This window comes from Panicum virgatum, chromosome 4N (assembly GCF_016808335.1).
Source record: "Panicum virgatum strain AP13 chromosome 4N, P.virgatum_v5, whole genome shotgun sequence".
Taxonomy (NCBI): Eukaryota; Viridiplantae; Streptophyta; class Magnoliopsida; order Poales; family Poaceae; genus Panicum; species Panicum virgatum.
In genome coordinates this window covers 29,902,850-29,917,665 of record NC_053148.1, presented here as the reverse complement: position 1 = coordinate 29,917,665, position 14,816 = coordinate 29,902,850, and the positions used below count along the sequence as shown (strand labels likewise).

The 14,816-nt window shown below is 48.0% G+C and overlaps 1 protein-coding gene and 1 long non-coding RNA gene across 11 annotated transcripts; both read right to left on the bottom strand.

The window, feature by feature from the left end:
• Positions 1 to 854: 854 nt before the first annotated feature.
• On the bottom strand, positions 855 to 3,790 carry LOC120671139. 3 transcript variants are annotated; one of them, XR_005673517.1, is made up of 4 exons: positions 3,420 to 3,787; positions 3,138 to 3,320; positions 2,653 to 2,894; positions 855 to 1,129 (listed from the first exon to the last, which is right to left on the bottom strand). It is a non-coding gene; the product is annotated as an uncharacterized LOC120671139 (long non-coding RNA). The 3 variants fall into 3 exon arrangements; XR_005673518.1 differs by lacking the exon at positions 855 to 1,129 and having other exon boundaries at positions 2,330 to 2,894; positions 3,473 to 3,790; XR_005673516.1 differs by lacking the exon at positions 855 to 1,129 and having other exon boundaries at positions 2,330 to 2,894; positions 3,420 to 3,789.
• A 715-nt stretch (positions 3,791 to 4,505) lies between these two features.
• On the bottom strand, positions 4,506 to 12,879 carry LOC120670108 (spermine synthase-like). 8 transcript variants are annotated; one of them, XM_039950103.1, is made up of 12 exons: positions 9,352 to 12,879; positions 8,400 to 8,617; positions 8,250 to 8,294; positions 7,842 to 7,918; positions 7,637 to 7,759; positions 7,360 to 7,464; positions 7,206 to 7,278; positions 6,988 to 7,059; positions 6,413 to 6,608; positions 5,690 to 5,819; positions 5,307 to 5,390; positions 4,506 to 4,884 (listed from the first exon to the last, which is right to left on the bottom strand). In XM_039950103.1, exons 1-12 carry the CDS (start codon positions 9,624 to 9,626, stop codon positions 4,807 to 4,809), a joined length of 1,476 nt encoding a protein of 491 aa, XP_039806037.1. In that variant the 5' UTR covers positions 9,627 to 12,879; the 3' UTR covers positions 4,506 to 4,806. The 8 variants fall into 8 exon arrangements, with proteins under 8 accessions (XP_039806037.1, XP_039806043.1, XP_039806038.1 ...); XM_039950109.1 differs by having other exon boundaries at positions 7,842 to 7,934; positions 12,068 to 12,208; XM_039950104.1 differs by having other exon boundaries at positions 12,068 to 12,208.
• Between the last annotated feature and the right edge of the window lie 1,937 nt (positions 12,880 to 14,816).

Genomic DNA, 14,816 nt, shown 5'->3' with positions numbered 1-14,816 from the left:
ATATATAAATAACATGATCATACATGAGCAAGGAATTACATTTATTCCTTATCAAGATATTGGAGAACGCAACTCAAATATTTCTCAAAGTTCTTCAAATTCCTCACGTGATCAATGGGAAGATACAGCCAAAAGATCTATTGAGCAATATAGAAAAGAAACCCATATATGTCATATATAGGGGAAAGACACCAGGAATATATGTAACATTTGAAGAAGTTATAGCCCAGCAAATAGAAAGAGAAAAGGATGGAGGAATATCATGGAAAAAATATCTAGATATTGATCAAGCCCTATCATATGCAAGAAATATTTTAGGAATAAATTATTTCCTAGAGCCTGCAGCAAATATATGGGGGACCAGATCGGTGCCTTCATATAGCTCATCAGGAATTTTACTTAGTTTAAATTCTTACTGCTTAATTTCATTTTCTAAAGCTTCCATTTTAGAAATAAATTATTTCCTAGAGCCTGCAGCAAATATATGGGGGACAGTTCGAATATATATATATATATATATATATATATATATATATATATATATATATATATATATATATATATATATATATATATATATATATATATATATATGAAAGGAAAATTTGCTCTCGTAGAAGTTTTCTCTCTTATTAAAGAATGGGCTAATAGAAGTGTTGTCTATGTTTATTTTACAGAGATATTCCCTCCATACCCAAAAAACCTGATGTTTATGACAAGATTTGAGTCAAACTTTGATAATATAAATCATGAATAATTCTTAAGTTGTTGAGTTTGAAAATGTAAAAATTATATGAATAGATTTGTCTTGAAAAATACTTTTATAAAAGTATACATATATCACTTTTTGATAAATACTTTTAGAGAAATAAGAAGTCAAAGTTGTATTTTGGAGACCGTGTCGCTGTCCTAAACGTCATGTTTTTTGGGTACGGAGGGAGTACAGACTTACACATGTCGGACCGGACAGTATGAACCTTCACTATCTTATTCGTGATTAACTCGATCGGTGATTAGCTGTGTCTCGTTACGGTAGGGAAGAAGCTTCTCCACTATTTTACAGAGAACGAGATCACCTGGAGGTGCACGACGACGATGGCGGCGGGACTCGGTCGTCGGAGTCGGCTGCCTGCACGAAGAAAACCGCACCAGCTTAATTAGTACTGTGCCGCCGTCGAGCATATGAGCCCTGCCGCATATGGTCGAACAAGCAGGCGTTTGAGCGATCCCCATACAGAGCAGAGCAATCTGGAGGTGCAGACACTGGAACGGAATGCCACGGGACGCTCAGTCATCAGTTACGACGACGATGGAGCTGGCCGCCTGCACGAAGGGAGGAAAATAGCGCATAACACAAGCTTTTGAGCGCTCTGTGGCCTGGGCCAATCTTCTGAGATGGACGGCCTTTTGTTTGCAAAGGTTAGCCCAGAAGACTGCTTGTTGGCTCATCATCTGAGCATGGTTAGACCGACATCTTTGGCAAGTACGACCATGCACCTAATTAAATGAAACAGTCTTCCTTTGTTTACAAAAGACTTGAATTTTGCAATGACATCGATCCTCCAGGAACAATTAGAACTCCAGTTTAAACTTGAGGCCTGGTGCCATACGCTTTATTCTCTCCCTGCAACTTATGTTTTGCTATATTATGTTCCATCAACGGGGAATAACAGAGATGAAACGGCCGGCCAGACGAGTGTTAGTGCTCTTGCTTTGCTTCTACAGTAGCGTAGATTGTGTAGGAACAGCACAGAGTTTGTCCATCTTTTCCTCTACCACGTTTGCAGTAAAGTAGGTATATAGGTCGATTGGTGTTTGGGATGAGGGGCCGGCCATAGCACCACTGTGTGTACGTGGCTTCTTGTAGTTGAAGAAAGCAGCAGTAAACACTACTAGCAGTAACTACTAACTCACTGACACTTAACGACCAGCAGACACATGTTTATTCTATCATCGACGGTGCAGAACAGAGACGAGACGTGAGTGCTTAGCTTATCTATTGTAGCTGTAGGTGGTAGCTTTGTGTAGGAACACTGGAACAGTTAATGGACTAGCTACAATGACAAAGGAGTGCAGCTCCCCGTTCGATTCCTCCTAATCAACCGATGAAAAAACAAAAAGAAAAGCAGATGCAAATGAATGCCACAATGTTACTAGGATACACAGTAAATCAACTCGATCGACATATTTATTTAATTAATCGGAGTTCAACACCTTGTCCATGCAGTTAAGCACGCCTAAAAGTCAACCAGACCTTATAGTCTACTGATAATAGCAGCAGCAGTCATTGTAAGACCATCATGAGGTAAAGCGACAAGATTGAAACTAATTAAATTTGCACACTTCCAAGTGCCTACGACAGGCGCTTCTACCATTCTCTCGATTAGCAGCAAATATATCCAAGCAGTGAATGCATTTAGCTTGTACAATTAAGTTTCCTTCATAAATTGGCTCAAACTCTTTCCAAACAGCAGATCTAAGTTTGCGTTTTCTAGTTGATCTAGCTGCATCTACACCAAAAGTATGCAGGTACTAATTAGGACAACATGAAGCTAACATACTCAGAAAAGTAACACATCTGAAATTATAGATCAAGCTAACATATTAACTTGAAACAATGCAGCTGGTAGAGATGGTGAAGTCAAATCTAACCTTGTTTAACAACAATACTCGGTGACATTAGCCGCCTGTTCAGTAATGGGGACCTCACAATCTAATTCCTTCCTGGGGACTTCCGTCTCAACAATGATTGTATTCTTGACATGCTCTTTGCTGCTGCAGTTGAAGGATCCTGTAGTCCTGTTTGCATACCTGCTTGCTGCTCTCTTGCTTGACTAACCCGCTCTCTTGGCACAGCCTCATATTGTAGAGTTGACATCTGATTTCCTACATAACTAGATATAGACAACATTGGGTCAAAATTTATTCATTAAATAAGTACAACTAACCAATCAGCGCTAGAAAATCAAGGGCAAACTGTATGAGGAAACACTCCTATTCATACTAGCATCCTACTCCTATGCATAATGCTCACTTTTGAAGATTAAACCCGCAGAGACCGGTGATGAAACAATCAATCAATTTATTAATCATGGATGGATCGGGAAAGACAACAATTATAGGAAATGACTGCTTACACTGTTGAGTGAGATCGAATTTGGGATCCCTGTCGCTGATCAAATCCTGTGCAGCCCGATCCACCTGCGGTGTCCTCCTCTCCGTCCTCCTCCCCATCCTCCTCCCTATGGGAGGAATGCCAGCCGAACAGATCGCATCCCTCTGCCGCATCCATCAGCTCGCTTTAGCAGCCGCAATCACCTCTGCACAAAGGATACGCTAGAGTAAATCACGTCAACCGGGTTCTTCTATCGAGAATTTACACTTGGTGATGGAATGCGTGAGCTCGGAATTATTAGTACATGGAATCAATCAACTAAGCTTGGTGATTTGATTGATGCAGGCGGAGGATTACTCGGGCGAGGAAGCCATCGGAGCTGAGGAAGCCGAGGCGTTGCGACCGAAGATGGCGAATCGACGAGCGGCCACGACAAATCCCAGTGGAAACCCTATCCTAAGGTTTTGTGGCAGAGCACGACATTGCGGAGGAATTGGAGCCGGTGAAGTAGTGCTTGCGGTGGCCGGGCAGCGCTGGTGGCATGGTGGAGTTGTGCAGCGCGTGGTGGGCGGGGGTCGGTAGGCGGCGGCGCGTGGCGTCGGTAGGCGGCAGAGCACGGGGATTGCGTCGGAAGGAGCAGGAGCTGCTACTGGTATTGCGGGTCTTGCGGCCTTGTGGGCTTTTCCCTCTTGGCCACGGGCTTTGGTTGGCTGTCGAATGTTGGGCCACTAAAATTTGCAGTTGCCGCGTAGATCGCCACATCTGTTTTAGCGGGGCGGGTAAGCGGGTTCGTTTAAAAACTCGTCCCGCCTGCAATCCGAATGAAATGTGAATGCTCAAAGCCTGTGATGCTTATTGTTGGAGGGAGCGCAAACTCCAACCATTTCTATTATAAAACGATCGGATTCGGTTCAAATTTTTAAAACCAGAAGTCCAATTGTCCAAAAGCGAAAAGTAGTAGTAGAAATCGTAATCCTTCTCAAGTTTTTGAGCTCCTACCGAAACAATAGGACGATATCCTAGTTTGAAGTATACATACATGAGAGAACTAAATTTTAAATAATCAACTTCAGTGAGTCCTTGTACATGTGTAGTTGTGTACTCTAGGCTTAGCTCGAAGTACATATATAGAAGTATATTTGTAGGGAGTAATCAACAATTTTAGAGGAAAAAAACAATCCCTCATACGTGTCCTGGTCTTGTGATTGCTTAGGGAGAGAGACAACACAACATTAAGGACGTGTTTCACAACAATTGTGACACCTCCATATCTCCAAGATCTGCTCGGTCTTCTGGAAATATATCATGCACATCAGTTACCAAGTTTTCAGAACTCTAGTCTGAAAAAAAAAGGGGGGGACACCAAACGACAGTCATGAAGTAGATGATGTATCAGGACAGATGCAAACAAGGACTATATTACATCAACAGGTCTTACAAGTTCCAAGTTGGGAAATTATGCACACCAAACAACAGAAACAGAGGGGAACACATTATTCCAGTAGGCATCACAGCAATTCAATTCCCCCATTATTCAATCAGTCATCACTCACAAACCCAGTATATACTTATGCTCCTGGCGCCACGTCACTAACATCTCAGCAACTGGTTTTTCTCTGTAAGAATACAACTATACACGACTCCGGCTTGGATACATCAGAACTCAGAGGTAGATCGAGTATGATTCAAGCCTAGGAAGCTGTAAGAATGGCATTGTTCGGCAAAATCTTTATCTTCTGCGATTTTGAAACTGATTCTTTTGGTTTCTCCTGTCATGAGATGAAAATGGAAGTAAATGAGTATTCAAGTGGTACCAATCATAAAAAAATTGTGCTACTAAGATTGTGGAACATTGCTGTGCAGAATTCGCATATCTGCCCTATCATTGTTGTAGTGATAAGTCAACAATATAATTCATTATGACGCCTGAACATTTCAATTCAAAAAAAAATCAAGGGCTGCCATGTTACTACTCAATCATAACCCAGTAATCACCATGATCATAGATGGAAAGCTTTGTGCAACCACTGAATTAAATCAAGCTATGGTAGACTGGGCTCTCCCTTCTCGTGAAATTCAAATGCACAAAGGAAAGAGAAAGCATTGCAATCAAAAAAGCTTTTCAAGATACGAATTCACTATACACAAAGAGTCAAAGACTAAATGCAAACCATTTAAAAGAGCAGCTCACCTTTTCAGTAGAAGTCTTAGTAGCAGTATATGATTCCAGTTCTCTTCTTACAAATGTTGGCAGAACAAAAGCAGCCCTATGAATCTGTCAAACAAGCAAATTCATTTCATAATATTTCACAGGGAAAAGTGTATCAAAAATCTCACACTGGTTTGATACTAAATATCAAGTGAAAAAAAAGGGAAGTGGAACATTATGATCACAAGAACTTCAACATGGACAGTGCCTTTGTGGCAGAGAAATGATGAATCAATTAAGTCATTTTGGCCCTGAGAGGAAAGGCATGTAACATTTAAAGATACTATGATTGGTAGGTCATTTTACCAGATTCTAAGACATTGAAAAGGAAAGGTAGCCAGCACAACAAAATACGCTGCACAAACCTCTGAATTGTAAAATCTGAGCTCCTTTCCAGCTTTTGTAGCTCCTTGTATTTTCTCAATTGGGTTCACAGGAGCTAAGAAGTTCACTGGTCGACCTTCTTTAGCACATAGCAAAAATCCAATGACACCACTGCAAATCCAAATAGTTCCGCTTAGCTGCTGAAGATAGATACAGAAGATAGATACTGAAGAAGTAGCTGCTAATTGATATTTTGTCTGTCATAACCTGCTCCAGCAAATCTCATAAAGTAGGACATTGCAAACTTGTTTCAATATTTTGGGCCAATTCATTCAAAAGTCTAGAACATTCATCTTATTCAACCACATACTTGCTAATTCGTCCACTCTTAGAACAATTCATGCAAAATTCAAGAATGTTGTGCCTACTCTTAGTATTGTATAACTGGTCAACTGCCTCCCTAACTAGGCAGAAACTCTTATGAAAAAGAAACCTCGGCAGAAACACAGCTGTTGATGAGGAAAACTATTTCCTTTCACAAGTTTATGAGGATGGTATTATCCTAAACATGAATGGTACTTCTATTCTGACCAGTGAGCAGTGCTTCAGCAGTGATCTGACAGAAATGCTATGTTGTGATTTCAATCCCAATATGCCCAAAAGTTATGCACTTTTTAATTACGATTTTAGCCTTTATATGACAAACCCACTAAAGACAAACAAATGAACATGTGCAGAATTCGAAAAATAGCAGTACATAATACCTGGGGTATGTTGGAACGCTTGTCCAGGCATAGTGCACACCACCCTTGAATGTCTGACAACATATAGAGAGCATATCCTGGATTAGATGTGTGTGCAGCCACATGCTCTCAGCAAGATTACAAAGAACACCACCAGGCTTTAAAGCTCTAGCAATTGTCTGAATAAATGGTTTCTCCACAAGTGCCTGAGCTGGCCCTGTAACAATTAATATGAAACGGAATTTAATACCAACAAAGTAAATGTTAGCAAATCATATCAGCTTGTTCTAAAAAAAGTAAAGAAGAAAACAGACACATATATAAATCAGTATTGTATGGATGCTGTGTCTAGAACGAACACAGAAATCAGAAATGTTCCCAAAATTCCTATAAACTTGAACTATGCCGTATGAAATTGTGTGTTTTGAAACACTGAAACAGGCCCGTAGATACTAAACCAGCAAATGGTGATAAGGGACTCAAAAACTGTAAAAGAAATGGACAAGAAGAACTCTATCAAGCATGCATAGACCGGGAAACAATAATAGTTGCAAGAGAGCTGTCTTATATATGATGTAGCACTACCAAGAACTCACCAATTGGATCTGATGAATCAACAATAATAGCATCATATTTCCCTTCAGGAGAATCCCTCAAGAAATCAACAGCTGCAAAACAAAAACAAGACAACTATGACCTATATGAAATCATGACGAGAAGAAATGCAAGGTTTGAGGCTAGAAACAATGGCAGTATATCCTACAGCCTATCATAATCATATAAAATACCACCAGGTACCAGATTTTCAACATACCATCACCGACATGAAGTCGGACACGGGGATCTTTAAACCCCATGGATAAGTTTGGAAAGAATTCTTTGCAAACCTACAAATTAGAGACAAATCAGAAAAATACTATTGACACTAAACATTGAACTTCAAGTCTAGATAAAGTGATCATTCTTACATCAATAACAAGCTGATCAATCTCACATATATCAATAGTCTCCACTGAATCATGTCTGGCTATTTCCCGCAGTACACCACCATCACCACCTCCAACAACCAAAACCTGCACAAATTAGTAAGTCTATATCGTAAGGCTAGCCTTACATGAAGCTACTGATTAAAAGACAACATAAGGTGGGAAGGGCATCCTCCAATTCGATTTAATCACTATATATAGCGAGCTTGCAGTGTTTTCATAGTTTTCAGAAGAAAAAGGTTAAGGTCAAGAAACATACATTTTTCGGTGATGGAATTGAGCACAGTGGAAGGTGAGTAACCATTTCCTGGTATGCGCATTCATCCTTGTCAGTCAACTGAACTATACCATCAAGCACAAGAACGTTTCCATAGGTTGAAGACTGAAAACAGAAATTAACACGTTTCTCAGTACAACGTTCAGCAGCGCAGTTTTTCAAGTACAAATTTAGCAGGAAGAATTACCTCGAAAACTAAAATCTCTTGGTAAGGCGATTTCCCTTGGTACAAAATCTTCTCCACTTTCAGTGAATGAGCCTCTCCTGCATTGAAAAAAAAAAGGTTTGGTTAAAATCCTAACTAACTAGGACATATAAACCCCTAAGAGCCTTGTAGGGTCAAACATTTTTGCAGGTACCACATGCACAGCTAGACCGGTATTTAAAGTCTGCACCAGGTTAGGCAGTTTTATATCTAAAAATGCCAAAGTTATCAGATTGATAAATTAGCCAGGTAAGAGTGAGCAAGTCTATATCATTATATCATAATCAATATTTAACATATTGTTGTAATGAGATTGAGTGTGAACACAAACATGTTTGAAGAAAAAAATCATAGTAAGTCCATTAGTAGGACAGAACAGAGAGAAAATACCAGGCCACATAGGGTTGTTGTAGTACTGCACTTTGCTTGTTTTACCTGCACATACATCAGTTTGGACTATATATCAGAACTTCACAAAGAACATACATTGTTCATATGAATAGTTCCCAAATAGCCACCGATTCTGAATTTTGAGCGTACCAAAGCGTGACCGGGGTTCGGTGAACCAGCCAGAAACCACGGTATCATGGCACTTGGCCTCAGATTCAGGCACGCCTGCCTTGGCCTTGACGCAGCAAGGAGGCAGCGGTTTGCAGGAGGCATCATCCCCACTTCCCTTTATCTGTGCCACTGCTGCAGAACCGTTTCCTGCGTCTCCAGCCTCCATGAGTCCTATTGCTCTTTGAAGGTCCCAGCCTCTGGCTCAATTCAGAAAATAGGACATCAATTATTCAGATAATAACACATGAAGCAAAAAAAAAGGGTAGTAGTATCATGGGCTAGTAAGTGCTCTCGCTTTGCATTCATGTTCAACCGAACAAGTGACGATTCTAGCCACTTATATGATGGACATCTGGAAAGACTCAGATAAAGCAGCACCAATAAGTGCATCAGCGTGTAACAGGTGGCTAAAACTGACAAATAAAATAAAGTAAGCGCAGCACCAAACAGAATCCCGTTTTTAAAGAGAAAGAAACGTGGACGGGAACAAAATATTTTATTTGGACTAGAAAAAAAAATAAAGAACCCTGCACTTCGCGCACCGCTTTTTTTAGATGCCAACAGCATTTTTTTCTCAAAAAAGTACTTAAAAAAAATGAACGAACCACATAAGATAGTACGCGTTTCATTGATATAGCAGAAAAGTACAAGGCTACGGCCCTGGAAGGTCATAGCCAGGAAAAAGAAAAAGAAAACAGAAAACAAAACTCACCCGGTTGGATTGGGACGTCAACTCGGGAAACTCAACAACTCAACTCACCCGGTTGGAATGGGACATCAACACGGGGAACTCAACCACTCAAAGCGGAGGAACACGTGACATAATCAGAAAGAGACCAAGCCATTGCGACCAACCACCTATCTACACATGTTGCCAAGAAGACACCGACCCGCGCCGAAAGGGAGAAGAGGGAAGCAGACGACACCATACCGAGCAGCCACCGCCATGCGGGACCTGTCGCTGTAGCACCGCTGCAACGCCACACCATCCGATAGAGTAGAACCGCCGAATCCAGACCTTACGCCAGCTGCCTCGCGGTCGCCACCACGAAAACACAACGTGCGGGGGCCTCGCCACACCCGCCGTTGGACTCCTCCTCGCTCTCGTCGCCACGTCGAAGACACCGCACGCGGGGGCCTCGCCGCTTCCGCCTCAGTACTCCGTGTCTCGAATTCGTATATAAAATCGCCATTAGGATGATGCATCGTGTTGCCCTGTTTCCAAGATCTTCATCAAACAGCTGAGCCGCGCCCAACAAGCGACATCATCTCGTTGCCCCACTCGCACGAGTAGCCTCCGTCGCCACGCCAACAAGCCAGGTTGTCGCTTGCGCCATCTTCCGACGATGGACCGCACCGGAGTAGCCACAGCGTAGCTGGACCACCCACCACAATCCGCTGCAAGTCAAGTCGTCCCACCTTGTCGATGCTGCAAGCGCCGCCCTCCGACGCTGTCCCACGCCGCACTGACAACTGCAAAGCAGTGCCAGCCGCCGCAGTCCGCTGCAAGCAGCCCACCCGACAAACATGAGGCAACCCCCGGTCGCCAGCACGACGTTGGTCGCCGCCGCATGAGCTCGGCAACCCCCTTCAGCTCGCCACCTGCACCGAGCCGCCCCGCCACGCCAATGGCAGTCCTTCCGCCGCCTGGCCAAGAAGTATCTCCACCAACAACGCCTTCAACAAGGTAGCGACGCCAAAAGCGCCGCCGTTGCTCGTCCAACAAGTGGACAGGGTTTTCACAAGGAGAAACCCGCGCAGAAGAGATGGGCTCCAAGATGACACCCCCAACAGGGAGAACGACGCCCTCAGGCTCCGTTGTCATCACCACCAGCAAAAGCCGGCAAGGCTTTCGCCCGGAGAATCCCGTCCAAACTGCACGTCCACGACTCGGCAAAGCAAGAAGTCCCCCGCGGCCGGCGGCGCAGCCGTGCCTGCCATCCCATCTCGCCGCGCCGGAACGAAGCTCCACGCCGACCCCAGTGCAAGACGTACGCCTCCTCGACGGCTGCGCGCAGTCTCCGCGGAGCCCGCACCTCCATCTCGGTGCCTGCATGCGGCCTCCACCGAGCCCGGCCAACACCGTCGCCGCAACCATGCCAGCGCGACGCTGCCTCCGCCGCCTCAGGTCCGGCCTGGACTCGGCCTGCTCCCTCTCCACAGATGTAGTCCGCGTGCCCTGTGCCGGGCCACGCCCTATAGCCGTCGCCGCACCTCCGCGCGCGGCCGGCCCCAAAGCCCGCCGAGCCGCAGCCAGCCGCCAGCAACGCGACTGAAACGCCGCCTACGGCCGGCCGTCGTCGCAGCCCGAGCGAGCCCGCAAGCGCACGCCATAGCCGCCCCACAGGAGCGCAAGCATGCGTCGGACCCACGTGCCCCGCGCACCGCCTGCACAAGCCACCGCACTCGCACTCGCCGCAGGGAGCGCCATAGACGACCCTGAGCGCCGAGCACCACCCAGCCCGGATCCGCAGGCTCCGTCCCTGCGCCACCGACAGCCCTGGCATCTTGTGGCAGCCTGCTGCCACAGCGCGCCGCCGCCGAGCGCCGACCTCCGGGCAGAGCACTTGAGCGCGCACCGCCAGAAGCTACTGCGCGCCACTGCCGTTCGTCGCTGGGTCTGCGATGCCCCCAGCCACCATGGGCACGCGCACAATCACCAGATCTGGCGAGCAGCATGCCGGATCCGTCGCTTCTCGGGCCCCAACGCCGCGGAGCTCTGCTCCCGCCGGCGAGCCACCTCCGAAGGCCCCGACGGCCGCGCCCGCCTGGATCCGCCGAAGGAAGGGGAAGAGCCCCGCCGCCGCCCTCCTCGCAGGCCGCACGGGCTTCCGGCGGCCTGCTCGGGCGGCGGCGTGGCGGGAGGGCGCTACGGTGAGGGGCGGCGGCGAGAGAGCCGCAGTCGCCCGCGCGGGGGCGACTCGAGCGTGTGTCGCTGTTTACTAATCACCAACTACTAAAAAAGTCACAAGCTCGCATCAACTACCGATCGAGGAAACGCGCGAATGCCGCTAAGTCAATCGGAGTGCGAGGAAGGCAACAAGCACTAGAAAGAAATCGAATAGACAAGTCAGGGCTAGATCCTAGAGGTACCGTCGATCAGCAAGAAACCGCCGATGGATGCAGGAACCAGGCAATCGGGGGTTCTCCCGGAACTCCGCCTCTAACCTCGTGGGGATTCGAACGGGGGAACAGCCCACGATGGCACGAGCAGAGGCGGTTTCTTTTCTTCCCCTACCGCCCGCGGGGAGGAAGACGAAGAGTCAAGAGAGGACACGAAATAGTTTTAGAAAACCCCTTTGCACAACAACAGAACACAAATAGATCCTCCTATCAGTCCAGCCAGGTCTCCAGAACCAGCAGCTCCACCGACGGCGAGCGAAAGAAATTTTAGTTGATATCTGGGTTTTTTTGCAACAAAAAGGGCAGCGGCGAAGCGGCGAGCCGCAGGTGCGACAGCGAGCTCCCGTTTATCAGCCCGCGCAAAACGGAAATCGCAACGACGTCACAGAAAGATTGGCGAAAGGACAACTGAATTTCGAGACAGAGATGCTAGCTAGGCGGGAGCATAAGAAAACAGAAACAATGGCCGTGGTCAGCTGAGACTTCTCGAAGCTACCAGAAGCCCGGGGAAGCTCGCCTCTCACCGGGGCATGACGGCGTGGAGGGCAACGACGACCTGCGCAGTGGATCGGAAAGAGCGGGATGGGAGAGCTCCCAGCAGAGTACGAGTCCTTAAATAGGTGAATGGCAGGAACCTTTGCTCCGTGCTGCTGCTTGGTGTAGTGCTCTCTGCATTGGGGACGGTACCCCATCCGCCATCGCAACCTGCAGTGCCGCTTTACCGTTTTTTCCCCGCAGCGGGGTACGCTGAGAGCTACGGAACAATAGCGTTCGGGCGACCGAGGCTGTGTTTAGATTCCTGGAAAATGGGTAGAAAAAGTCACATCGGACACTGTAGTCTCAAAAGATTCGTCTCGCAACGTACATCAAAACTATGCAATTAGTTTTTTTATTTACCTATATTTAGTACTCCATGCATGGGTTATTTGCTATATTTAATGTTTCGATGTGATTTCGATGTGATGGAAAATTTGAAAAGTTTGGAGTAGTTTGGGATCTAAACACACCCCGAACGGGGAATCCAGAGGAGGTAGCGCAAGCGCGCTATGGGCCACGTCAGACTGCTCCCGCCGCGGCTCCCAACTGCCCCGCCTTCGCGCTCGGCCTCGGAACGGGAGGAGCTGCCGCCGGGAGAGCCCCTGCTCGCCGCAAAGGGGAGGGAGGGGGGCAGGCCACTGCAGTAGCTTGCCGTCGAGGCCGCCGGAGGAGGGAGGCCGTTGAAGGAAGGAGGCGCGAGGAGGAAGAGCTCGTGCGGGGAGAGAGTCGCCAGAGAGGGAGAGGAAGAGGGCCTCGTCGCCGGAGAGGGAGGGGAAGAGGGCCTCGACGCCGCGACGCCGCGACGCCGCGCGCGGGCCTCCGGGGGGGGAGCGAGGAGGGATGATCGCCGGTCGCCGCCGAGGCACCCCTGCTCCGGCCGCACCGGCTTCCGCGCCCGAGCTCGGCTGTGGTCGCGCCGCCCGCCCGCGTCGGCCTCCGCGCCCGCGCCGCGCAGGCCACCGGCCAAGGGAGCAGGGGAGGCGCGGCGCCGAGATCCCCGCGGCTTGCCTCGCCGCGCCTCGTCCCCGGTCGCGGCCCGCCTTGCGGCGCCTCGTCCCCCGCCGCCACAGCCCTCGCTTGCCGCCGGCGTTGCACGCGCTCGCCCGCGCCGCCGCGGCCGCTCGCACGCCCAAGCCGTGCGCGCACGCCGCCGCCGCGGTCGCTTGCCGCCCGCGTCGCGCGCGCTCCGCCACCACGTCGGACGCGTCCGACGCACCCGAGCCAGGTATGTGTTTTTTATGAGTATGGGGCCAACTATGCTAATTTATATAAAAATTTAATCAAAATTCAAATGTTCAATGTAAATTTAGGAACCATAGGGGGGCCAGGCCCCTGCCTGCCCCCCCTTCTCCGCCCCTGCCGACGCCGCCCCACGGCTCGGCGCACGCGCCGCTGCTTCCGTTGGCCTACGCATGCGCCCGAGCAGAGAGGCCAGCCGCCGCGCAGTCTCAACGCGCAGGCCTGCCGGGCAGGCTCGCCGCGCTTGGACGCCACGCCGCCACGACCCACCCACGCCGGCGAACGGACGCAGTCGCGCGAGGAGGGGCCGGCCGGGAGGGAAGAGGCGACGTCGAGGAGGGCCGGAGGGGCGCACCGGCGACGAAGGTCTGTGGAGAGCCGGAGGGTCCCGCCGCGGGCCGAGGAGGCGAGGCCGGCGGAGCGGCTGCAGGTCGGGGAGCTCGGCCGCGCCGCGTCGTGGCCCGCCCGCCTGCGGTGGCGTTCGGGATGCAGAGGAGAGAGAGGGAGGAGGCGGAGGGAACGAGGCGATGGAGAGAGAGAGGGCCGGAGGGAGCGCGGGGGTTAAAAAATATTCTGACATGTGGGCTCTACGCTTGGGTAGTTGGAATAGAGAATGGATATAGAGTATGAACGGGTGCGGAAAAACTGAATATAGAGGAGTAAATTTTGATAAACAGGACAAAATATTCTTTTTAGAGGATGGAAATAGAGTATGACGAATGCAGAAAAAGATGGGCACCTCGATTCTCTTCTTTTTGTTGTTTTTCTTTTTTTTCTTTTTGTCCTGCCTCGTATTGGAGGTGCAGCTGAGTACTCTCTATATTTTAGAAATATGATATATATTATATATTTAAATAATTTGATTGGTTTAAGATAGTACTAGTATTCAGAAGAGAGGGTGGGCCCTTATTCTAAGGAAGAAACTCAGCCATTCTAACCTAGCATACTAATGATAATATTTTAAATATAGTCGAGAAGATGTTTAGAGCAACTCCAACGTGTGTTTTCTCGTAGTGCTACGATGAGAGAGTAAGCTGAGGACAGCACCAGTAAAATTATTCACCATACTAGTAGTGCTACGATAAGAGTAAACTGAGAACATCACCAGTAAAATTATTCACCATACTTGGGCACCCAAGCTAAGGACAACATGTGTCAGTACTCAGATTTCAACAGGAATTGGCCGCATGTCCACCTGATCCTCTGCAAGAGAGACGGTGGAGATTATTTTAACTAGTTGTGGGACCTATTGACAGCTAAAATTGGCAATATTTATAGACCGGTCTGGACAGATATGTGATTTAGAATTTTTTTAACCCAATCGAATCAATCAATCTACTATTTTCTTCAAACCCTAACTTTTTCAAACTGGTGCTGTTTTTTGCTCTCCCCTATGGCGTTCAATTGGGCGGCCTGCTGACTCCAAGAAACCCTAGATCTGCAAGCTCCGACGGCATCCCTCCCGAGCTCGCGGGTTTAGGTCTTCGTGAAGCTCTT

Excerpts from the sequence above, each read along its gene's own strand:
- LOC120670108 (XM_039950103.1), bottom strand. The coding sequence starts at position 9,626 with ATGCATCATCCTAATGGCGATTTTATATACGAATTCGAGACACGGAGT. Across the intron at positions 8,295-8,399 it reads CGAACCCCGGTCACGCTTTG|GTAAAACAAGCAAAGTGCAG; the intron begins GTACGCTCAAAA and ends ATGTATGTGCAG. Across the intron at positions 4,885-5,306 it reads CTAAGACTTCTACTGAAAAG|GAGAAACCAAAAGAATCAGT; the intron begins GTGAGCTGCTCT and ends ATCTCATGACAG.